Source organism: Mesoplodon mirus (genome assembly GCF_964341445.2).
Source record: "Mesoplodon mirus genome assembly, chromosome: 5".
NCBI classification, from domain to species: Eukaryota; Metazoa; Chordata; class Mammalia; order Artiodactyla; family Ziphiidae; genus Mesoplodon; species Mesoplodon mirus.
In genome coordinates, this window is record NC_138980.1 from 136,647,341 (window position 1) to 136,672,491 (window position 25,151).

Below are 25,151 nucleotides of genomic sequence, written 5' to 3' on the forward strand. Positions count from 1 at the left end.
ACTGCCTGCGTGTGCGCGGGGTGGGCAAGGGTGGGCCGCGGACTACAGCCAGGGCGGTTGTGAACCTACTGCTGCTCCGCAGCAGGAGGTCTCGGAGGAGACGCCCACCGCCCCCTCCGTGGGGCCGCAGCGGCCCCGCCCCGCAGTTCCCGTCACGTGCCGCCGCACCGCCCAATCAGCGCCTGCAGTGCGTGGGCTCGAGATTCAAACTGCGGCGCCTAGGACTCTCCGGAATCTGCGTTTGTGTGGCCGCGGCCGCCGCTGCGTGCGGGCCATGGAGCACCGCATCGTGGGGCCCGGTCCATACCGGGCCACCAGGCTGGTGAGTGTGCATGCCGGGATCTGGGCGAAGCGAGGCCCCGGCCTGAGTGCCGACTGCGTACTCGTCAGTCCTAGCTTCTCCAGGGCAGGCCGGGCCCGGGTCTGGAGGCGGGACGTGTTTCGGGTCGGGCGGCGGTATTCTGGACGACGCTCAAAGAAAAGCTAACGGGGCCTGGGGCCCAGCCCGTCCAGGGTGGGCGCAGCTTCGATCCCGAGACGTTGGCTGGGTTCTCGCCAATCAACGGCGCCTCCCTGTTTAAAGCGCCCGGAAGACCAGGGTGACACCCCTCTCCCCTCTCCTGTCGTCCGGAATCCAACGCCCCAGTCCGTAACTTTAGGGCCACCCGCCGCCTGGAGCGTGTCTCCGTCCCGAGTGTCACTTGTGGTGACACTTGAGGTTCTTTCTAACGGTGCCCAGAACAGAGGTGGATCGCCCTGGCCACATTTCCGGCTCCTGACGTTTCTTTTTCTGTGAGCACCGACCTAAATGAGGAGGGTGGGCCCGGACTTATGGTTTGAAAGAGCCTTTGCAGACCTTGGTCCAGGATGCTGACTGTTTTCCTGGGAGAAGAGCTTTGGTAATCAGAGTTCTGAGGCGTACTTGATTTCTTTGTGACCTGGAGCAAGTGATTTTAGCGATTTCATAATGGAGTAAGTGGCGATAATTTGGTAATGTCTAGAGTAAGTTTTAGACAACTTTCTATGAAAGCTTAAAGGTGATTTGGGAGGAAAGGACTGCTCTCCTTGGTCTGTCAACACTTCTGGCCACAGCTAACTTAGGAATTAGGCTCATTGTTCTATGCACCCTAAGGGATATCCAGGAAAAGATGAGAACAGGATGGAAGGAGTTATTGTACTCATCTTTGCAAACAATGCACTACAGATACCCATAATGATTCATTCATTGAAAAAAAATTCAACACATATAAATTTAGGTTTTCCTTTGGACCTGCCTCTAAGAGGTATGGACGGTGGTAGCAGGGAGCAAATAGGATTTTAAAAAACCTCTTTTCATATCTGCTTCCACTTCACAGTTGCCTCTACCACTTGAAACCATCTGGGGTCAAGGCTATTGGTAGGTCCATCTTTTTTTTTTTTTTTTAACATCTTTATTGGAGTATAATTGCTTTACAATGGTGTATTGGTAGGTCCATCTTTAAGGATGAGATACAGGTTGTGCTTTATCAGGGGCTTTCAAAAACTTTACTATTCTTTGTGGAGGGAAAATAACACTCCCCTACTGCCAATTTATTCACAGCACTAATGCAGGGGAAATAGAGAGAGACTCTGAATCTTGGGGTAACCAGTTCTCATTCTTCCAGCTTTAGACTAAAAAAATAAATTACATGATAATTGGAACTGTTTTTTTAATCTCATTCACAAAATTGTGTGAGGTACCACTTTTTATAGATGCAGAGTGCCTATGTGAAAGGCATTCTTGATTCTGAGTCACATTAAAATATTATCAAAGGAATTTACAAAGAAAAGTACCCTGTTCTTCAGAAGTCTTCAGTCCCCAAGAAGTGATATTCAAGTCAGATTTAGCTAAGACTGATCAAGTTAAGTAGGAAATTAAATGTGAATAATTAATGAAAATAACTAAATATCACCACAATTTCCTAGGTGGTCAATTCAGTTCTCAACTTTATTCTATTTGAGAATCTTGATCGTAAACTAAGATTTTTGAAAACACAGAAAACAATAGCCTTTTTTTTTTTTTTTCGGTACGTGGGCCTCTCACTGTTGTGGCCTCTCCCGTTGCGGAGCACAGGCTCCGGATGCGCAGGCTCAGCGGCCATGGCTCACGGGCCTAGCCACTCTGCGGTATGTGGGATCTTCCCGGACCGGGGCATGAACCTGTGTCCCCTGCATCGACAGGCGGACTCTCAACCACCGCGCCACCAGGGAAGCCCCCATTTTTTTTTTTCTTAAGTGAATATTACTGATTTATCAGTGATCTCTGTAGTCATTACAGGTACTTTCCCCTCATTGTAAAATCTCTGTCCCTGGACATAATTCAGTTGTGCTTTACAGCTTTCATCAGTTAAATCATAAACTTTGTGATTAGTCCTCTCTTTACTTACCTGCCCCAGCTCACCTTTCCTCCCTGGCTCCCAGCTTAGCATTTCCATCTTCTCCCAACATCATCCTCAACCTAATCTTCAGGAAAAGCTTGGGAAAAACCTATTGGTACACAAAGAGCAGGTGTTTACTTCCTCCTTTCATGGCTCACTATACTTTCTCAAACCATGTACAGCTCCATTTTCTAAGACACCAAAGTCTTACCTGAAAATAGCTTTTTATGGACTAGGTAAATTTCTAAAATAAAATGACAGACTCTGTAAGTCAATTCATGGTGAATATGGAAGCTAATTAGCAACTTATTCATCTTCACTGAAATAACTTTCACTTTAACCCACATATTAAATAGTTCATTAGTTAAAAAGAAATAATGAGAGGGCTTCCCTGGTGGCACAGTGGTTAAGAATCCACCTGCCAAGGCAGGGGACACGGGTTCAAGCCCTGGTCCGGGAAGGTCCCACATGCCGCAGAGCAACTAAGCCTGTGTGCCACAACTACTGAGCCTGCGCTCTAGAGCCCGCGAGCCACAACTACTGAGCCCACATGCCACAACTACTGAAGCCTGCGCGCCTAGAGCTCGTGTTCTGCAACAAGAGAAACCACGACAATGAGAAGCCCTCACACCACAACGAAGAGTAGCCCCCGCTCACTGCAACTAGAGAAAGCCTGTGCGCAGCAATGAAGACCCAACACAGCCAAAAATAAATAAATAAATAAATTTTAAAAAAAGAAAGAATGAGAAAGAAAATTGCTTTTTCTGAAAGCTGCTTAAATCTACTGATCCTTTCTTTGAACTTAATTATGAATTGTCTATATCTTCTGATGCAACTAGTAAACTTTAAAAGACCTACAGCCATCATTGAATCTGAGAGTTTGAATGGACTCTAAAGATTATCTAGTCCAATTCCCTCATTTTATTGAGGTGTAAAGGGGTGAACTGACTTGATCAAGTTCACATTGCCAGTATGTGGCAAGTACACCTAGATCTAGCGTTTGTTTGCCTCTGAAGTCCCTGGCCAGGTGCTATATCATAATATTTTTGATATTAAGAAGTAAAGAAATGGAATAAATATTCAAGAGAAAAGAATAGGAAGCACATTTCAACACTCAGTATTTGTCACGTTGTTAAGCAAAAACAGTTGTATGATTTTTTTAATATAAATTTATTTTTATTTATTTTTATCTTTGGCTGTGTTGGGTCTTTGTTGCTGCGTGCCGTCTTTCTCTAGTTGCGGCGAGCGGAGGCTCCTCTTCCTTGTGGTGCCTGGACTTCTCATTCTCTTGTTGCAGAGCACCGGCTCTAGGCATGTGGGCTTCAGTAGTTGTGGCACGTGGGCTCAGCAGTTGTGGCTTGTGGGCTTTAGAGCGCAGGCTCAGTAGTTGTGGAGCACAGGCTTAGTTGCTCTGCGGCATGTGGGATCTTCCTGGACCAGGGCTCGAACCCATGTCCCCTGCATTGGCAGGTGGATTCTTAACCACTGCGCCACCAGGGAAGCCCCAGTTGTATGATTCTTTATGCCTTAAACTAGCGGTTTGAAATAAACAAAAAATGTTTTTTTAATCACAAAACAAATCTGTTTTGTCCCCTTTGCTATAAAGATTCTCTCGTAATACGTCATTGAAACAATCACATTCTCAAGCTCTATCTAGTTCTTTGTTGACATAAGATATTTTCTTTCTAAATGTTACTGAGGATAGTGAGTTATTTTAAAGATAACTTTTTCTTTCTTGTCAGAGTAGCCAAATAACCACTGAATTATTTTTGGAAATAAGTGGGAGCAGAGATCACGGTCCTTGCTAGGTTTTGAAAATCTAAAGTGTCTCATGGATTGAGTAAATATCCTAATGTTAAATGCTATTAAAAATCAAAATAAATAAATTCAAAATTCTTTTTATGAGCTTTTCTAAAAAAGAGATATGAGGCTTTGATAAGGATGTCTTCTTAGAAAATTTCTAGTGTAAAATGAAAACTAGCTATCACCAGAAGAGCTAAAAAACCAATCAGAATCCTAATAGATTTTTTTCCCCCCTGTGTGGGGATGCATTGAGTAGAAAGCTCATACAGAAGATTAAAAGTGGAGGAATTAAAAGGTTTAAAAAAAGATGACTATAGGTGACTTTGACCTACCAGAAATTTAAATTTAGTATTAATAGACTGTAATCACACCAGTGTAGTATTGTTCAGGAATAGACAAATAGCTCAGTGGGATTAAAAAAAAAAGAGTTCAGAAACAGAATCAAGGACTTCCCTGGTGGTGCAGTGGTTAAGAATTTGCTTGCCAGTGCAGGCGAGCCCGGGTTCGAGCCCTGGTCCAGGAAGATACCACATGCCGTGGAGCAACTAAGCCTGTGCACCACAACTACTGAGCCTGCGCTCTAGATCTCATGAGCCACAGCTACTGAGCCCGCGTGCCACAACTACTGAAGCCCGTGCACCTAGAGCCTGTGCTCCGCAACAAGAGAAGCCACCGCAATGAGAAGCCCATGCACCGCAACAAAGAGTAGCCCCCACTCGCCACAACTAGAGAAAGCCCGTGTGCAACAACGAAGACCCAATGCAGCCAAAATAAATAAATAAATAAAAATTAATTTAAAAAACCAAAATAAAAAGTTAAAAAGTAAAAAAAAATAATAAAGTAAAACATTAACAGTTTCAAAGTTCGTTCATAGCTGGCTATTTAAAAAAAAAAAAGAAACAGAATCAAGAAAGGTAGTATGTAAGGTAGCTTACTATTTCAGTTTAGTGAGAGAAGGGTAGCATAATTGACTGCCATTTGGGAGAAAATAGAGTTGGAGATCTCCTCCCCCCAGTATAAAAAATTTCAGTTGAAGATTCAAATATTAAAATCCCTGTAAAATATTAAAAGAAAAATTTGATAAATATTTTTAATATCTCAGGATAGGGAAACTTTCCTAATTGAGAGAGTAAACCCTGAAGCTATAAAGATAAGAAGATATATTTGTTTTCTTAAAATAATATAATCATCAGCAAAACCTTTATATAGCTAGAGACCAAATAAACAAATTGATAAGTCAGGGGAAAACATTTCTAATATATTTGAAAAAGGATTAATATTCCCTATTTATGTTAATTCAATACATATTTATTAAATACATGTACTGTATGTCAGGCAATGTCCTCAGTTGTGGGGATACTGAACTGAGCAAAATAGAGTAACTTTCCTGACTTCTATGCACTTAGATTCAAATTCTAGATTTAAACAGTTCTTAAAATTAAGTAAAAGAGAAAGACAACCCAGAAGAAAAATGGCAAGTCTCAAATGAAGAAATAAAAATGACTGGCGATAAAGGCAGGAAAATACAAACAAAATATAAAGATACAATTTCTTGTGTATAGATTGGCAGACAAAAGAATGATAATATCTAGAAATGGCCAGAGGTAAGGCAGCAGGCTCATACAGCATTGCTGGGAGTGTGAATTGCTACAACTGGTTTAAATAAGCTGATACCCTTTAGAAATCTGTTCTATCAAAAATAAATAAATAAAAGGATTGATACGTTAGGTTATGTAAACAAGGATATACTTGTGAAACAACAAACTGGAAACAGCTGCATGCCTATTAGTTGGAAAATGGTTGAATAAATTATGGAACTCATTCATTCATAAAATGGGCTATATCTATAGGTACTGACACAAAGATATCCTGGTATGTTTAATGCAAAGGCAAGTTGTAGGATAATATGTACAATATGGATGATCTCATTTCTTCAAAAAGGAAGCAAACAACGACAGTGATAATAAACAATACATACATACAAAGGGAAGGATTCTATATATGTGTGTGTATGATTAATAGATATGTGGGATTGGAGAGAGACAGGGCAGACTCTTTTGTATATATTTCTGCACTTAATTTGTTACAGTGTGCATTATTCTGTAATTAAAGTGGCAGTAGAGGAACTGCTAACCAGCTTGAGTCAAATAACAGGCATATTTACTTATATTTTGAAATATTGGGTCCCAGAGAGCTGTATCTTCATTCTTTTATTAAGTAATGCATAAAGTACTATGCATTAAGTTTATCAATCAACCTAAAATAAATAAAACTCTTTTTTATTAAATCTTTCCTCCCCATCTCCCAACATATATTAATCAGGACTGAAATGCAAGCTTGGTGTCAGCAGAGAACTGAAAAAAAGACCCAAACAACCAACGTTTAAAAATATGTGGAAATTGTTTAAAGCTATGTTGAAGTTTGTAGGTTCTTGTTATAATGAAATGACCACTCGAGAAGGAGAGCATAGAGCAGGTTTCCAGATCCTATTATGAGACTAAATACCTGAGTGACATGTGCCAACTTGCCTGTCCTCTTTGGATCTTGATTTTGCCCCAAAGTTTCCTTCTAGCTCCAGAATAGATTGAACCTGTCATTTGTTTTAAGAGATTATCCTGGGAATTTTATATATTCTCCTTACGCTTGATAAATGCCTTATCTTTTACAGAGGGCTTTCGTAAGCATGATCTCACGAGAGATGTCAGAGTAACCTGGTCAGGGAGGTGGGCAGAGAGTGAACTTAAATCAACGTTCATGGGCTCTTCCTGGGCTCTCTTTCTGCTGTTCATTATTTCATTCTAGCCAGTTTGCCCTGCTTCTCCTCTGTTTACATTCAAGTCCCTCTTTCATCCACTCACTTCGTTTCTTCTTCGGCTACCCTCCTTAATCTCTTCCACATTCAGTTTACCAGCACAATCAGCTAGTTCATATTTATCAACTTTCAGGTTGGTAATTTAAAATTGTGGATTGCTCTCAAGGAGGATTTTAATATATGAGTGTGTGTGTGTGTGTGTGTGTGTGTGTGTGTATGTGTGTTTTGTTTTTAGCCCTTTATTCTGCATAACATGTACAGAAAAGCACACAAATTATAGGCGTACAACTCAGTGCATTTTTACAATGTGAGCGCCCCATTTAGCCAATGCCCAGGTCAAGAAATATGACATTACCAGCAGCCCAGATGTCCCTCTGCCCCTCCCAGTCTCCACCTCCATACAAATTAACCACTATTTTGATTCCTAATACCATGGATTAGCTTTTGTCTGCTTTTAAACTCTATGTAAATACAATCATATAGTACTTTTCCTATCTGGCCTTCTTATATCAATTATATTTTATCTATGTTATTCATCTATGTTATTGCATGTAGCAATAGTTCATTCTCATTGCTGTGCAGCATTCCATTGCATGAATCAATTTGCTTATCTGTTCTTATGTTGGTGGATATTTGGGTTGTTTTTGTCTATTAAGATAGTGCTATTATGAACAGGGTGGCTTTTGGTGAACATATTTCTGTGACATATATACTTAAGAATGGAATTGCTGGGTTATACAGTGTGCATATAATTTCCAGTTGTTCCACGTTCCCTTGGTAACACTTAGTATTGCCTGTCTTTTTCATTTTAGCCATTCTGTAGGCATGTAGTGGTATTGCATTATAGATTTCTTTTACATTTCACTGCTAATTAATGAGATTGAATATCTGCATATGTTATGGTAAATTTGGAGCTTCTTTTATGTGAAGTGCCTGTTTAAGTGTTTTTCCATTTTTCTATGGAATGTCTGTCCTTTCTTGATTTGAATTTTTTGTTTTGTTTTAGAAATTCTGGGGCTTCCCTGGTGGCGCAGTGGTTGAGAGTCTGCCTGCCGATGCAGAGGACACGGGTTTGTGCCCCAGTCCGGGAAGATCCCACATGCCGCAGAGCGGCTGCACCCGTGAGCCATGGCCACTGAGCCTGCGCTCCGCAACAGGAGAGGCCACAACAGTGAGAGGCCCGCGTACCGCAAAAAAAAAAAAAAAAAGAAATTCTGGTTATAGGTTATCTTACTCTACAGCTTGTATTGTTTTTGTGTGTGGTTTTAAGAAAGTTAAAAAAAAAGTTTAAATCTGGTCCAACTTAATTTGGAGCATGGCTTATAGTAGTGTCAAATGAAGTACAAAGATTGATATGCATAGTACAAAAAGATGTTTGAGTTTGGCCAGGAGAAAGACATGACTGGGAGTCAAAGTAGAATTAGGTTGCATGAAGTTAGGGGGTAGTTAAAAAAAAAATAAGGAAAGTGAAAGGCCAGTTAGGCGTTTGCTTGTTGAGTACCAAATGTGTGTTTGTTGTGCCTGGTGCTGCACATCCAGGGTGCCTGCTTGCACAGACCCTACCTGGGCCCTTGAAGCACCTGGTGTTGTATACTCAGGAATGATTACTGTGGCTGAGAAAGTTAGCCATCAAAGGGAGAAGAGAAATGGGACAACAGGTGCAGAGGTGATTGGGCAGTAGAGCATATGAAGAGAAACCTGGAAGAAGAGGCCTGGTTGGAAGAGAAGACAAGGAACCAGTGTTGGGCAAAATAAAAAGAATATGCTGAGGTCAGAACTATCACTGAAAGAAAAAGGTGAAACCAGAAGAGCTGATTTCAGTAGGAAGGTAGGTGAAAAATAAGGTTCTGAGTCTGTAAAGTGATAGACTTGAAAGAGGAGCATGAGAAGAGAGAGAATGGTTATGAGAGTAAGACTGAGTTTTCGGGACTTTTAGGAGGAATGGTGGGAAGACGAGGGTCCTAAGAAAATGTTGGAGTAATTATGCAGGAAGAACACCATATGTGAACATTTCATTTAATTTAGGGATGGCTGATGATGGCTTGGATGTCTAGATTTTTAAAAAAATTAATTAATTTACTTATTTTTGGCTGTGTTGGGTCTTCGTTGCTGCGCGCGGGCTTTCTCTGGTTGCGGCGAGCGGGGGCTACTCTTCCGTTGTGGTGCGCAGGCTTCTCATTGTGGTGGCTTCTCTTGTTGTGGAGCACGGGCTCTAGGCATGCGGGCTTCAGTAGTTGCAGCATGCGGGCTCAGTAGTTGTGGCTCATGGGCTCTAGAGCTCAGGCTCAGGAGTTGTGGCACACGGGCTTAGTTGCTCTGCGGCATGTGGGATCTTCCCGGACCAGGTAGATTTTTTTAAAATAGGAAAATATAATGCGGAATTTTTAAACATGCTTTGACACCAGGCACTGTATTTTATGCATCTCCCTTTTCCTCTCCCCATACAGTGCCTTTCGTGTAACAAACAGTAAATACTTGCTGAATGAGGTAAACTTGTATTAAACACAGGGCTCTAAGAAGTGAATTATGAATATTGAGCTCAGTTTTACGATTATTTTTGTTCATATGTTTCTCATTAATGTAAAAATCCGTTAAGTTCACATCATTGGACAACTTGATGGCAACATCTCCAGTAAATATTTATTGCATGAATAAATGCATTTGTAAAAGTTACTTTCTCTTTAGAGTGTAAAGGTTGTAAATAAAAAAATTTCAAGGCTCCGTCTGTTATTAAGGCAGTCTTTTACTTATTTATTTTTATTAAAAAATTTATTTATTTTTGGCGGTGTTGGGTCTTCATTGCTGCACATGGGCTTTCTCTAGTTGCGGCGAGAGGGGGCTACTCTTCGTTGCGATGCGCGGGCTTCTCGTTGCGGTGGCTTCTCGTTGCGGAGCATGGGCTCTAGGCACGCAGGCTTCAGTAGTTGTGGCTTGTGGGCTCTAGAGCGCAGGCTCAGTAGTTGTGGTGCATGGGCTTAGTTGCTCCACAGCATGTGGGATCTTCCCCGACCAGAGCTCGAACTTGTGTCCCCTGCATTGGCAGGCAGATTCTTAACCATTGCTCTACCAGGAAGTCCCCTTAAGGCAGTCTTTTAAATGGAAAAACTGCATTCATTGTCTTAAATATTTGGGATGTAATAACCTTGTAAAAAACTCAGTCGATCACTAAATGCCTTCCTCTCTTTTTGCCCCTAGTGGAATGAAACAGTCGAGCTTTTTCGCACCAAGATGCCGTTACGGAAACATCGCTGTCGTTTCAAAAGTTATGAACATTGCTTCACAGCGGCCGAAGCTGTGGATTGGCTACACGAGCTGTTGAGGCGCAGCCAAAACTTTGGCCCCGAAGTGACCCGCAAACAGACGGTCCAGCTGCTAAAAAAATTCCTGAAGAATCACGTTATTGAAGACATCAAGGGAAAATGGGGCCAGGAAGACTTTGAAGACAACCGTCACTTGTACAGGTAATGGCAACAAGTCAGCCCCGAAGGGGAGGAGTTTGGGGAGGACCAGTGGATCTGGTCAGTCTATTGAAACTTCCTCATGTGAAAGAACTTACTTGTCCGTGGGCGTGATGCTTCTACTTGTGATTTGTTGGGTGGAGAACTGAATCTGCTGCTACCGTAGAATTGATTGCAGTTTTTCTTGGTGCTCTTTTCTTCATAGAGCACCCCTTAAGTAGTCTTTGGTTGCAGTGGCTTTTCAGTAAGGAAGACTTTTTGTGCCTTTTGCACACTGGGAGGATGGCTATAGTAGCTTAGTACCTCTCCTGGGGAACCTGAAAGGGTGAAACAGTAGTTCTGGCTTGCACCTTTCTGAGCGGTGTGAAGGTGTGTGTTCAGGGGGTTAGTGGCAGAGGCGTCTGATCTTTAAGTGGAGCTCAGGTCTATCTATAATGAAGAGTTGTACTAGAATTCCCCGATGTCTCAGATTAACCCTGCGGTGCATGTCTGCTTTTCCCTAAACATTTTTGCTCATGTTTTAGTGCTGTTTTATGACTGCTCACTTACTACCCAATAATCTGAGGGCAAGGATGTCTCTCTGCTGACACTTCTGTCCTCACTGCATGCTAGCCTGTTTCACTGCTGGAGGTGGAGGAGACTTGCCTAGGATTCTGGGAATGGGAGAGTACTAAAGAGGAATGAAGTCACAGGAGTCCAGAAAAGAGGAATTGCTGAGCTATCTACAGAGAGGGCTACCAAAGTGCTAAGAACCTGAGAGGTATTAAATGAAGAAACGAAGATGATGGGCCCTTAATATTTGCTGCCTTTTACTCCAACAGAAGAATAAGGAATTCTCTTATAGCACATTCAGTGAGGCATTTTGGGGCCACTGGGACACCTGGGTTTGAGCAGAGAAAACGTGACTGTTTCCTGTCTGAGTCATTTCTTTGGTTCCTTTGGGGACTAGCAGCTGAGAAAGGCTGCAGAGCAAGGTGAGGGTGGTCACCAGCACCAAGGCTACGGCCAGACAACTTTGTATGTTTAGGATCTAACTTTGTCAGGGAATTTCATCAGCAATCTCCCTCTTCTAGATGTCAAGATTGTCAGCTGGGCAATTAATTGTCTCTCCATTTGGCAGTTATTTCGGGCTTGCTGATCCAACTTTTAATTGAATCTTGGGTGATTTTAGCCCGTTCTGATACCATAGTGCTTGTTAGTATCAGGCAGTGGAAACTCTATCCTTGGTTCCACATGCCATACTTCATTGGGGATTCTTTTTTTTTTTTTTAATTGCCTATTTTTAAAATTGAAGTGTAAGTTGACTTACAATATTATATTAGTTTCAGATGTACAGCATCTTACTAAGTTCTTACTTAGAACTTTCTTAGACCTTAGTTCTAAGGTCTAAGAAAGGAACTGATACCAACAACACCTGTGATGTGCCAGACTCCTTGCACAGTCGTCATGGAACTCAGCACCTGTAGATGTTGGTGGTATTATCTTGATCTTAAAGATTAGGAAATTAATGAGGCCAAAGTTACTGACTTGTCCAAAGTCACTCAGGTAGTAGTAAGAGTCAGGATTTAAACTGAGGTCTCTATCTCTGAAGCCTGTGTTCTTGTGGCGTGTCAGACTGTCTCCGTTGCCACTGCATGAGGTTGACTAGCTTATTAAATAAACTAATGACCAAATGAGTAAACAGAATCATAAACAAGAAATATTTAGTGTAGTCAACACACGTTCATATATTCACAGAATTCCAGTAATGTATTAAGTACTATGTAATACATATTAAATGATCAGCTGTCTTCTCAAATAAAGGAGGTAAGGTAAACATAATCAGCTTAAACACTTACATAAATATAGCAGGGGATAGGTGGTTTCCTGGGTCTGTGAATTACAGAAAGGCATAGTTAGAGAAAGCAACATGAAATATAAAGACTTAGAGTATTTTTTAAAGACAGAAATTACACACACACACACATACACACACACCACAGGAGAATTTTATAACAGAAATGATGAGTGAAGCTTTTATTTTGGAATGTGTCAAATCTTATTTTTAGTTCAAAAACATGTCATATTTGCTGTGTGACTGCATTTACATTTGTTAACTATGATTTTATTTTTCAAGAATCCAAGAGTTCAGTATAGAAAGTAGGGGGAAATAGTGAATTTTTGTGTGTAAGGAAGGAAAGTAAGTTCCTAATATCTGAATGTCCCTAACAGAGGAGATTTTGCAGAGAAGGGCCCAGAGCTATTTACTGAACCACTCTTTGCTGTTAGTAACATGGGGGACTAGAAAGAGAGCTGGACTGGCTGCCGGTGGAGACAATTTTAGATTTCACTAAAGGGTCCTCGTAGTCGAGCCATATGCTGTCATCTGTGTCTAACAAAGCTTCGTGGCCCCAGACTTTGGATGAAGAGAACCAGTGATACTACCTTGTATTTTTATAAGAAATTTCAGTTTATGAAGCAATTCTTTATGATCTCATTTGATCTTCGTGACAACCCCGTATGGTAGACAGGGTGGATAGTTCATCCTCAGAGAACTAGACAGTTGTCTCTTTGAAACCTCTAAGCAAAACATCAGTAAATTCCATGGTGATCATTGAATCGGCCCATTTATGTATGGGAACAGATAGTTACATAGGATTACTTAAACCTAACGAAGTGGATTATATAGAAATAGAAGTGTGTATTATGATCATTGCTTGTTTTGAACTATTAAATGAGGAAAGTGTTTGGCCTATTTTAGATCTTTAGCAGGATGGGTCCTTGGTCTGGAGCCTCCACCGGGCCCTTGCCCTGTTCTTACTACTGATGCCAGCTCTGGTATGCAGTTGTAACCAAGGTGTTCATGGCTTACAGATAGAAATTCACTGGCTCGGGTGTAGTGCTTGTGATCTAATGTGCAGGGAACCATTTTCTTTTTATTTTCCTACTTCTTCCTGTTCCTTTTTTTCTTTCCTTCTCTATTTCTTTCTCTGTTTATACCACTTTATGTGTATGACTGGCATGTTCCCACTTCTTTCCCCTTTTCTTTTTCTTCTACATCATTTCTCTCTCCTTTTCTTTCTGTCTTTTCCCTCATATTTGCTTTTTTTTCTGGCTTATTTCCAAAATGTTTAATTTGAACCTAAAATTTGTTATGTAGATTTTGTCAGCTTTCTTGAACGTGACTTTCCCTGTTCTTTATTTAAAAAGCAGGAGTCATGCTACCCAGTTTTAAGACTTACTCTATAAAATCACAGTAATGAAGACTGGTGTTGGTGAAGGGCTGCATGGACGCTTGGGTCAGTGGAACAGAACAGAGTCCAGAAACACACACAAACATGGCCAGTTGATTTTTGACAAAGATGTAAAGGTAACTTAAAGGAAAAAGATTAGTCTTTTCGGCAAATGATGTTGGAACAATTGGAAGGCAGCTATGCTTACCACTATACCACCAACGCTCACAATGTCGGGACAGTTGGACATCTATTCATCTACATGCAAAAAAATGAACCTCCAAACTAAACCTAATTTTTTAATACAGAAATTCATTCATAGAATTCAATGTAAAACTAAAAAAATTTTAGAAAAACAGGAGAAAATCTTTATGCCCTGGGGTTAGGCAAGGAGATTTTAGACATGACACCAAAAGCATGATTTATAAAAGAGAAAACATGATAAAGTGGACTTCATCAAAATTAAAAACTTTTGCTGCGTGAAAGGCACTGTTAAGAGTATGAGAGGACAAGCGAATGTTGGGGAGAAAATATTTGTAAATCGCATATATGACAGTGAACTGGTATCAAGGATATATAAAGAATTCACAAAACTCAACTGTAAGAAAACAACTCAACAAATAATAGATTTGAAAAGACACTTCATCAAAGATATAAAGGTGCCTCATCAAAGATATACAGACAGCAAATAAGCACTTGAAAAGATGTTTAACGTCATTAGCTCTAGGGAAATGCAAATTAAAACCATGGTGAGATACCACTACATATCTAGTAGAATGGCTAAAATAAGAATACTAATAACGCCAAAATCAAGAGAGGATGCAGAGCAATTGGAAATCTCCTCCATTGATGGTGGGAAGCCTAGATTGGTAGTCACTTTGGAAAACAGTTTGGCAGTCTTTTTTAAAGTTAAACACGTACTTATATATGACTTTGTATTCCTGCTCCTGGGCATTTACCCTGGAGAAATGAAAACTTATGTTCACACAAAAACTTGTATGTGAATATATATATTTTTAACATCTTTATTGGAGTATAATTGCTTTACAATCGTGTGTTAGTTTCTGCTTTATAACAAAGTGAATCAGTTACACGTATACATATGTTCCCATATCTCTTCCCTCTTGCGTCTCCCTCCCTCCCACTCTCCCTATCCCACCCCTCTAGGTGTTCACAAAGCACTGAGCTGATCTCCCTGTGCTATGCGGCTGCTTCCCACTAGCTATCGATTTTACATTTGGTAGTGTATATATGTCAATGCTACCGTCTCACTTCATCCCAGCTTACCCTTCCGTACCTGAATATTTATAGCAGCTCTGTTAATTCAAATGTTCCTATGGGTGAATGGATAAACACTGAACATCTATATGGAACGCTTCTGTGCGTATCCAGTGCAGTGGGAGGTGTGACTAAGAGCAGGAGGGAGGTTTTTTTGTGAATAATTGAATTGTTCTGTTTGCTGACTGTGATGGTGGTTTTACAAAGTGTATATGTGTGTTAAAATTGATAGAGCAGTACACACACACACACAAGAAAAGAATACATTTTACTATATGCTAATAACATTTTTTTAATGCTGGAGATTTGAAAAGTCTCTATTTTTACCTCTAGTGAAAGAAATCCAAATTTACACTGATTGAGGTATATGGCCCTTTAGTCATTTTCTGTGGCTGTGGGAAAAAGTCTTTATTATTACCCTATAGGTCTTTTGAAGGGGCCAATAGGAACTTCTTCAAGTTAATGGACTATTGGCTCCCTCTAGTGGACACCTTTTATTTTTATAGTAAAGCTTAAAATTATGATTGTGAGTTTTGTTTTTCTTTTGTTTGTATTCATTTCCTCAAGTCCTGAGTTTTTATCCTGTGATAGTTGGATAAATTTTGTACATTTCCTATGCATCAGTTTTTTTCATCTATAAAATCACAGGGCTGACTTGTAGCTCTCATTTCCTTCAAATAATGATCAACACTATTTCAGTGAGCAAACTGTGAAAGGGACTTTGGAGAGATTAGGAGGGGTGGGTTGGAATATTTTAAAAATTAAAAAAAAAATGACAGGGCTGGACTAGATCTTTAAGGTGTTTTTCCATTCTAAACTTTTATGGTTCCAAATATTGAGTTACTTATCATAGGTGTTTTCCAAGTCCTAGGCGATGTAGAAGATACGGAAGAAATGTAACATTCTTTTCCTCCCTAATTTTGCAATCTCTTTTGAGAGAGAGTATGCATATATAAAAAAGATATGTAGCAGAACCAAGGCAGTATTGAATTTATTAACCAAAATGAACCTGTAACAAAAGCTTAGAGGTACTACACTGGCAGTCCTTGGGTTGACACAGCTGTTTTGTTTAACTGGCATTATGTTTTTAATCATTGAAATTTTTTTCCCATTTTTGTTTTTCAGTTTTGTGTATTTTGTGAAGGTAATACATTCATGTGTTTCAAAATTTACAAAGTACAAAAGAGTATATACATAAAAATTTCCCTTCTACCTTGCTCCCCCAGGTGGGGTTCAGGCCTTGAACTTGCATTGAAGCTTTTTATTTTTATTATTTATTCTCAGGTTGTGTTGTTTTTTTTTTATACCTTAAATGCTACTTTGTCCTGGATGAGAAGAAGCTAAATAACTTTCAAATGCACAATAGAAATAGAGTGGGGGGTAGAGGGGGAAGAGCAGGATAGAAAATAGTTTATTCTTACTTTTTCCCATGTAAAGGCTCAAGCAAAAAAATATAGAAAAGTCACAATGTTAACAGTAGTTATTTCTGGATAGAGGGCTTAAAGACAGCATAAATTATTTTCTCTCTTAATTTTACACATTGAATACATATTGCTTTTATTTTCAATTTTTAAAATCATTCCAGTAAAAGAGTAATCGATAAATTGTATTGTTTGGAAGTTTACAATAAGATGACTTCTTTTAGGCACCTCTGCTCTATACCAGTATCCCACTTGCTTCTGGATTCTGTGGACTAAGAATGCTGCCTGCCATTATCAGTAAACAAAGGATGTTGCAGCCATCGAGCGATCAGCCACTGCAGCCATCTTGTTGAGCCCTGAGGGGACTCAGGATGGGAGAGCACAGGATACTGGCCCCAGATAGCTAAGGTGCACGTCAAAGGGATGATTTCAGTGAGCCCAGACTCTTGCATCTTCCCATACATAGAAAAGCGCCAAGTTAATTAACTTGAGATATGTGGTTTTCTTTAATTAATCTTTGATGTTCCCACTATCTGGACTTTGTTACAAAACTCCTATATATCTTGGCTCTCCCCTTCCCTCTTCAGAGCAGTTTCTCAGAGCTATCTGAGAGGCTGCCTTCGAGGCTTGAAGTCCTGAGAAAGTTCGCCAAATAATACATGATTCTGAAGTTTTAGGTCGTCCATTTTTTTCAGTCGACAGTAGTAAAAATTCATCCGGAAGAGAGAAGGCAGAAAAGTAGCCCCCAAAATCTTGGGCAACAAGACCTTTTGCTTTATCAGAAACTAAAATGCCATAGGGCTAAACAGTGTGATAATAGACCTGGAATAAATAAATCTGGAACTGACTAGAGTAGAGAAAAAACAAACTCTCCACCCAGTTCCCTTCCCCACAGGCACGTAATGTTATTAGCTTGTAACACAGCGTCTTAAAAAATTGTGAACCTGCAAGTCTTTAATTGGAGCAAATTCCCCCCAGTTGCCGCCCTTCCCACCACTTCTCTACGTCATACCAGACTGTAGCATGGTAATGTTGTCTGTGTCGGTCAGTGCAGGAATTGTGTTTGTGACCCAGTCGGTGTGGACTGGAGTTCTGTGAGATCTCCTGGAGGAGGGAGGTGGAGGATGTCCATCTGGGTCCTGCGAATGGGATAGGGTCTGGATGATCAGATGGGATGGGAAGGGGGAGCACATTTCAGGTGGCAGGACCACGGCTCTCAGTCAGATATACCTAAGTCAGCTTCACTGGGAGAAGAGGGAGGAGACTAGCCTCGCTGGAGAAGAAGTTTTAGGTCAGAAAGTCATAGGGCTAAATTTGGTGGTGTTTCTTAAATACTGGCTATGGAGTTGACATTTATGTAAAAGGAAAAGGCAGCGAAGGTCCATGTTTTGAGTAGGAATGACGTCTGTGTTCTAGAATGGAGTTAATTGGACTTCCCTGGTGGTCCAGTGGTTAAGACTGTGCTTCCACTGCGGGGGGGCATGGGTTCGATCTCTGGTCAGGGAACCAAGATCCCACATGCCGTGCCGTGTGGCCAGAAAAAAGGGAATAGAATAGAGTTAATTGAACAGTAGTAATAGAATAGATTTTTAAGGCAGTGAAACTGGTGAGGTTTTAAAGGTAAATGGCGGGGGTGATGTTGCCTGGATGAGAATGCCAGCCATGGGGCTGAAAAAGAAGGAAGGGCCCACATTTTATAGTCAAATTCCAGGCTAGACCCTAACTGCTCCATAGACCTTCTGGTTTGCCTGAAGTCTGACATTATTTATTTACTTATTTATTTTTTATTATTATATTCTTTTGCGGTACGCGGGCCTCTCACTGTTGTGGCCTCTCCCGTTGCAGAGCACAGGCTCCGGACGCGCAGACTCAGTGGCCATGGCTCACGGGCCCAGCCGCTCCGCGGCATGTGGTATCTTCCCAGACCGGGGCACGAACCCATGTCCCCCGCATCGGCAGGTGGACTCTCAACTACTGCGCCACCAGGGAAGCCCAAGTCTGACATTTTTTATATGTATTATTCATTAGTCTGAAATTGCTATTTTCATTTAGAACCTTTGTTGATGTTTGGCATTTTCTTTTATTGAGGCCTGGAATGTAACTCAAGTCTTTTCAAGGCAACTGTCAATCCATAATACCTTGCAGTTCTTCAGGCACATCTACAGTGTTTAGTGGGCGTTTAAATCTTCGGAATGGCTTTGTTCCTATTTAATGTCTCAAGGAGTTTGGAGCCTCCGGAGCTGGAGCTGGGTGAGTGTCTCAGAGTCTCGGTCCCCATACCTCCCACAAGGCTCAAGAATGAATGTCCACGTCACAGTGTCATAGCTGTGGGATAATGATGGAGAAATATATAGTAGAGGGGACTTCCCTGGTGGCATGGTGGTTAAGAATCCTTCTGCCAATGCAGGGGACACGGGTTTGATCTCCGGTCCGGGAAGATCCCACATGCCGCGGAGCAACTAAGCCCGTGCGCCACAACTACTGAGCCCACGTGCTGCAGCTACTGAAGCCTGTGTGCTCTAGGGCCCGTGTGCTGTAACTACTGAGCCCACATGCTGCAACTACTGAAGCCCGCATGCCTAGAGCCCGTGCTCCGCAACAAGAGAAGCCACCGCAATGAGAAGCCCGTGCACCGCAATGAAGAGCAGCCCCCGCTCACCACAACTAGAGAAAGGTCATGCACAGCAATGAAGACCCAATGCAGCCAAAAAAAAAAAGAAAAAAAGAAAAATATACAGTAGATGTTTGGCTATTTTTTGCTGCCACGCCTTCTAGACTCCTCTTCTAGTTTGTGGGATCCCTTGTTTGTGTGAGCCTTGGTGGGAAGGAGGGCCCCTCCCCCAGTGGAAGCCTAGGCAGGTGAGACGCTCTCTGCTCTCTCCCTGCCCTTGAGCAGTTATGGTGCAGGCACATGTCCTACACTTGGCTGTTGGTATGTTACTACCTAGGACTTTGGACAGCTTAGAGTTTGTTGCGATAGCAGTGGTGGCCTGCAGGAGCAAGGACAAGCAACCCTGGTGCCAGCAGTGGCTTTCACACTAGCCTGTCACTTGTGGTTCCTGCTGTGTGTGCTTTGGGGCTTCCTTTTGTCTCAGCTTTTTTTTTTTTTTTTTTTTTTTAACTTTCTGATCCTGGTTTTCCAGCTCTCCTATTGATTTTGTGACCTACTAGGATATCTTCAAACTCCTTTCTGGTTAAATTAGCCAGAATTGGTTTCTGCAACCGAGAACTCAGACTGATATAACAAGCAATGCCTATAGAGGTAGTAAAACTGGGGCAGCTCTTTGGGCCTAGGAAATAGTGCCACAATTTCTGTGTGTATTGTGACCGCCTGAGAGCTAAGCACCAGATCAGATTGGCCTGTAGCAATCAGAGAAAAGGAGATGGAGCTCAGGATCCCTGAGGCACAGGAATGGAGTCTACTACGAATAATGGCTACACATGGTGGGGGTGGGGGGGTGGGGGGGTGGGGGGGTGGGGTGGGGCTGAAAGTTTTGTACTGGGCTGTTTGGTCTAACTGATTCTCACGGAGGTTGCAGATGGTAACTGCTGTCTTTGGATGTAAAAGATGCCAGTATGGTGCGTTAAATAGAAGGTTGAAGTAGATTGCCCTCACTCACAAAAGGCAACTCCTGGTAACTGATAAACTTTTGTTTCGTAACATCCTTTCTTAGGCTTTTTGGTGATTAACTTGTGAAAATTTCAAACTTGTGATTTATCTATCTTGGTCTTTGATTTGTGGTCATAGTTACACGTTCCCTATCAGGTTACTTTATCCTTCCCTTTATATTTGTTTGTTTTATCCACTTGGTCTTCACCAACTTGCTCTTGAAATTCTTTTTTTCTTTAATCCTTACCCAGCTTTCTTTCCTATGAATTTATGATACCTGGTTATTATCATTAATAGAGAATGATGCATCATTAGTAGGGAATGGGGCAATGGAATTCAGAAAAATCAAAGGAGCTTGGCTTACTGAATGCTCCAATTTCAGATGGAGACAAAGCTCTTTAGGCCAGAGAAGGTAGATTGAACAGGGGTAGTTCTCAAATACTGTTGACCTTCAAACAAAATATAGTTGACCCTTGAAAAATGCAGGGGTTAGGAGCGCCGACCCCCTGAACAGTCAAAAATCCGAGTATAACTTTTTTCTTTTGCTCTCCGTATCTCCACATTTGCAGATTCAAGCAACTGCAGATTGTGTTGTGCTGCGCTTTGTATTTTTTTTTTTAGTGTGTGTGGGTTTTTTTTGGCGGTACGTGGGCCTCTCACTGTTGTGGCCTCTCCCGTTGTGGAGCACAGGCTCCGGACATGCAGGCTCAGCAGCCATGGCTCATGGGCCTAGCCGCTCTGCAGCATGTGGAACCTTCCCAGACCGGGGCTTGAACCCTTGTCCCCTGCATCGGCAGGCGGACTCTCAACCACTGTGCCACCAGGGAAGCCCTTTAGTGTATATTTTATTTTATTTTTTTGAAGTTTTGAATTTTATTTATTTTTTTATACAGCAGGTTCTTATTAGTTATCCATTTAATACATATTAGTGTATACATGTCAATCTCAATCTCCCAATTCATCACTACCCCCCCACTTTTCCCACTTGGTGTTCATACGTTTATTCTCTACATCTGTGTCTCAATTTCTGCCCTGCAAACCGGTTCACCTGTATGATTTTTCTAGGTTCCACATATATGCGTTAATATACGATATTTGTTTTTCTCTTTCTGACTTAGTTCACTCTGTATGACAGTTTCTAGATTCATCCATGTCTCTACAAATGACCCAGTTTCGTTCCTTTTTATGGCTAAGTAATATTCCATTGTATATATGTACCACATCTTCTTTATCCATTCGTCTGTTGATGGGCATTTAGGTTGCTTCCAGGACCTGGCTATTGTAAATAAGGCTTCAATGAACATTGGGGTGCATGTGTCTTTTTTTTTTTAAGCATGGTCTGGATCCCTGCTCTGCTTTCTCTCTCCTGGAAACAGCCATTTTTCTTTTTAAAAAATTAATTAATTAATTAATTAATTATTTTATTTTTGGCTGTGTTGGGTCTTTGTTTCTGTGCGTGGGCTTTCTCTAGTTGCAGCGAGCGGGGGCCACTCTTCATCGCGATGCGTGGACTGCATGTGTCTTTTTGAATTATGGTTTTCTCTGGGTATATGCCCAATAGTGGGATTGCTGGGTCATATGGTAATTCTATTTTCAGTTTTTAAAGGAGCCTCCATACTGTTCTCCATAGTGACTGTATCACTTTACATTCCCACCAACAGTGCAAGAGTGTTCCCTTTTCTCCAGCATTTGTTGTTTGTAGATTTTCTGATGATGCCCATTCTAACTGGTGTGAGGTGATACCTCATTGTAGTTTTGATTTTCATTTCCCTAATAATTAGTGATGTTGGGCAGCTTTTCATGTGCTTCTTGGCCATCTATATGTCTTATTTGGAGAAATCTCTATTTAGGTCTTCTGCCCATTTTTGGTTTGGGTTGTTTGTTTTTTTAATATCGAGCTTCATGTGCTGTTTGTATATTTTGGAGATTAATCCTGTGTCCGTTGATTTGTTTGCAAATATTTTCTCCCATTCTGAGGTTTGTCTTTTTGTCGTTTGTAGTTTCCTTTGCTTTGCAAAAGCTTTTAAGTTTCATTAGATCCCATTTGTTTATTTTTGTTTTTATTTCCATTTCTCTAGGAGGTGGGTCAAAAAAGATCTTGCTGTGATTTATGTCAAAGAGTGTTCTTCCTATGTTTTCCTCTAAGAGTTTTATGGTGTCTGGTCTTACATTTAGGTCTCTAATCCATTTTGAGTTTATTTTTGTGTATGGTGTTAGGGAGTGTTCTAATTTCATTCTTTTACATGTGGCTGTCCAGTTTTCCCAGCACCACTTATTGAAGAGGCTATCTTTTCTCCATTGTATATCCTTGCCTCCTTTGTCATAGATTAGTTGACCATAGGTGCGTGGGTTTATCTCTGGGCTTTCTATCCTGTTCCATTGATCTATATTTCTGTTTTTTTTCCAGTACCATATTGTCTTGATTACTGTAGCTTTGTAGTATAGTTTGAAGTCAGGGAGTCTGATTCCTCCAGCTCTGTTTTTTTCCCTCAAGACAGCTTTGGCTATCTGGGGCCTTTTGTGTCTCCATACAAATTTTAAGTTATTTTGCTCTAGTTCTGTAAAAAATGCCATTGGTAATTTGATAGGGATTGCATTGAATCTGTAGATTGCTTTGGGTAGTATACTAATTTTCACAATATTGATTGTTCCAATCCAAGAACATGGTATATCTCTCCATCTGTTTGTATCATCTTTAATTTCTTTCATCAGTGTCTTAGAGTTTTCTGCATACAGGTTTTTTGTCTCCCTAGGTAGGTTTATTCCTAGGTATTTTATTCTATTTGTTGCAGTGGTAAATGGGAGTGTTTCCTTAATTTCTCTTTCATAGTTTTCATCATTAGTGTATAGGAATGCAAGAAATTGCTCTGCATTAAATTTGTATCCTGCAACTTTACCAAATTCATTGATTAGCTCTAGTAGTTTTCTGGTGGCATATTTAGGATTCTCTATGTATAGTATCATGTCATCTGCAAACAGTGACAGTTTTACTTCTTCTTTTCCAAGTGGATTCTCAACCACTGCGCCACCAGGGAAGCCCTCCAGCTTTCTTTTGATTTCCATTTGCATGGAATATCTTTTTCCATCCCCTCACTTTCAGTCTGTATGTGTCCCTAGGTCTGAAGTGGGTCTTTTGTAGACAGCATATAGATGGGTCTTATTTTTGTATACATTCAGTGAGCCTGTGTCTTTTGGTTGCAGCATTTAATCCATTCATGTTTAAGGTAATTATCAATATGTATGTTCCTATTACCTGTTTCTTATTTGTTATGGGTTTGTTTTTGTAGGCCCTTTGCTTCTCTTGTGTTTCCCACTTAGAGAAATTCCTTTGCATTTGTTGTAGAGCTGGTTCGGTGGTGCTGAATTCTCTTAGCTTTTGCTTGTCTGTAAAGCTTTTGATTTCTTCATCGAATATGAATGAGATACTTGCCGGGTAGAGTAATCTTGGTTGTAGGTTCTTCCCTTTCATCACTTTAAGGATATCATGCCACTCCCTTCTGACTTGTAGAGTTTCTGCTGAGAAATCAGCTGTTAACTTTATGAGAGTTCGCTTGTATGTTATTCGTCGTTTTTCCCTTGCTGCTTTCAATAGTTTTTCTTTGTCTTTAGTTTTTGCCAATTTGATTACTATGTGTCTCAGCGTGTTTCTCCTTGGGTTTATCCTGTATGGGACTCTCTGCGCTTCCTGGCCTTGGGTGGCTATTTCCTTTCCCATGTTAGGGAAGTTTTCGACTATAATGTCTTTAAATATTTTCTCGGGTTCTTTCTGTCTCTCTTTTCCTTCTGGGACCCCTATAATGCGAATGTTGTTGCGTTTAATGTTGTCCCAGAGGTCTCTTAGGCTGTCTTCATTTCTTTTCATTCTTTTTTCTTTATTCTGTTCTGTGGCAGTGAATTCCACTGTTCTTTCTTCCAGGTCACTTATCCTTTCTTCTGCCTCAGTTATTCTGCTGTTGATTCCTTCTAGTGTATTTTTCATTTCAGTTATTGTATTGTTCATCTCTGTTTGTTCTTTAATTCTTCTAGGTCTTTTTTAAACATTTCTTGCATCTTCTCGATCTTTGCCTGCATTCTTTTTCTGAGGTCCTGGATCATCTTCACTATCATTATTCTGAATTCTTTTTCTGGAAGGTTGCCTATCTTGCCCATCTCCACTTCATTTAGTTGTTTTTCTGGGGTTTTATCTTGTTCCTTCACCTGGTACATAGTCCTCTGGCTTTTCATCTTGTCTGTCTTTCTGCGAATGTGATTTTTGTTCCACAGGCTGCAGGACTTTAGTTCTTCTTGCTTCTGCTGTCTGTCTTCTGGTGGATGAGGCTATCTAAGAGGCTTGTGCAAGTTTCCTGATGGGAGGGACTGGTGGTGGGTAGAGCTGGCTGTTGTTCCGGTGGGGAGAGTTCAGTAAAACTATAACCTGCTTGTCTGCTTATGGGTGGGGCTGTTTTCCCTCCCTGTTGGTCGTTTGGCCTGAGGTGACCCAACATGATCCTACCTGGGCTCTTTGGTGAGGCTAATGGCGGACTCTGGGAGGGCTCATGCCAAGGAGTACTTCCCAGAACTTCTGCTGCCAGTGTCCTTTGTCCTTGTCCTTACGGTGAGACACAACCACCCCCCACCTTGCAGGAGACCCTCCCAACACTAGCAGGTAGGTCTGGTTCAGTCTCCTATGGGGTCACTGCTCCTTCCCCTGGGTCCCAGTGCACACAGTGCTTTGTGTGTGTGCCCTCCAAAAGTGGAGTCTCTGTTTCCTCCAGTCCTGTCGAAGTTCTGCAATGAAATCCCGCTAGCCTTCAAAGTCTGATTCTCTAGGAATTCCTCCTCCCGTTGCTGGACCCCCAGGTTGGGAAGCCTGACATGGGGCTCAGTACCTTCACTCCAGTGGGTGGACTTCTGTGGTATAAGTGTTCTCCAGTCTGTGAGTCACCCACCCAGCAGTTATGGGATTTGATTTTATTGTGATTGTGCCCCTCATCCTGTCTCATTGTGGCTTCTCCTTTTTCTTTGGACGTGGGGTATCTTTTTTGGTGAGTTCCAGTGTCTTCCTGTCGATGATTGTTCAGCAGTTAGTTGTGATTCAGATGCTCTCACATGAGGGAGTCCTAGTATAACTTTTGATTCCCCCCCAGATTTAAATACTAAGAGCCTACTGTTGACTGGAAGC

General features: G+C 41.2%; 1 protein-coding gene across 2 annotated transcripts in view; it reads left to right on the top strand.

Moving 5' to 3' along the window:
• Nucleotides 1–221: 221 nt before the first annotated feature.
• DEPDC1B (DEP domain containing 1B) overlaps nt 222–25,151 on the top strand; it is a 104,872-nt gene continuing 79,942 nt past the window's right edge. For both annotated transcript variants that reach the window (XM_082623354.1, XM_082623355.1), the window contains exons 1-2: nt 222–322; nt 10,207–10,472. In XM_082623354.1, the coding sequence (XP_082479480.1) occupies nt 275–322; nt 10,207–10,472 (314 nt within the window). In that variant the 5' untranslated portion in view covers nt 222–274. The remainder of the gene's footprint in view (nt 323–10,206; nt 10,473–25,151) is intronic.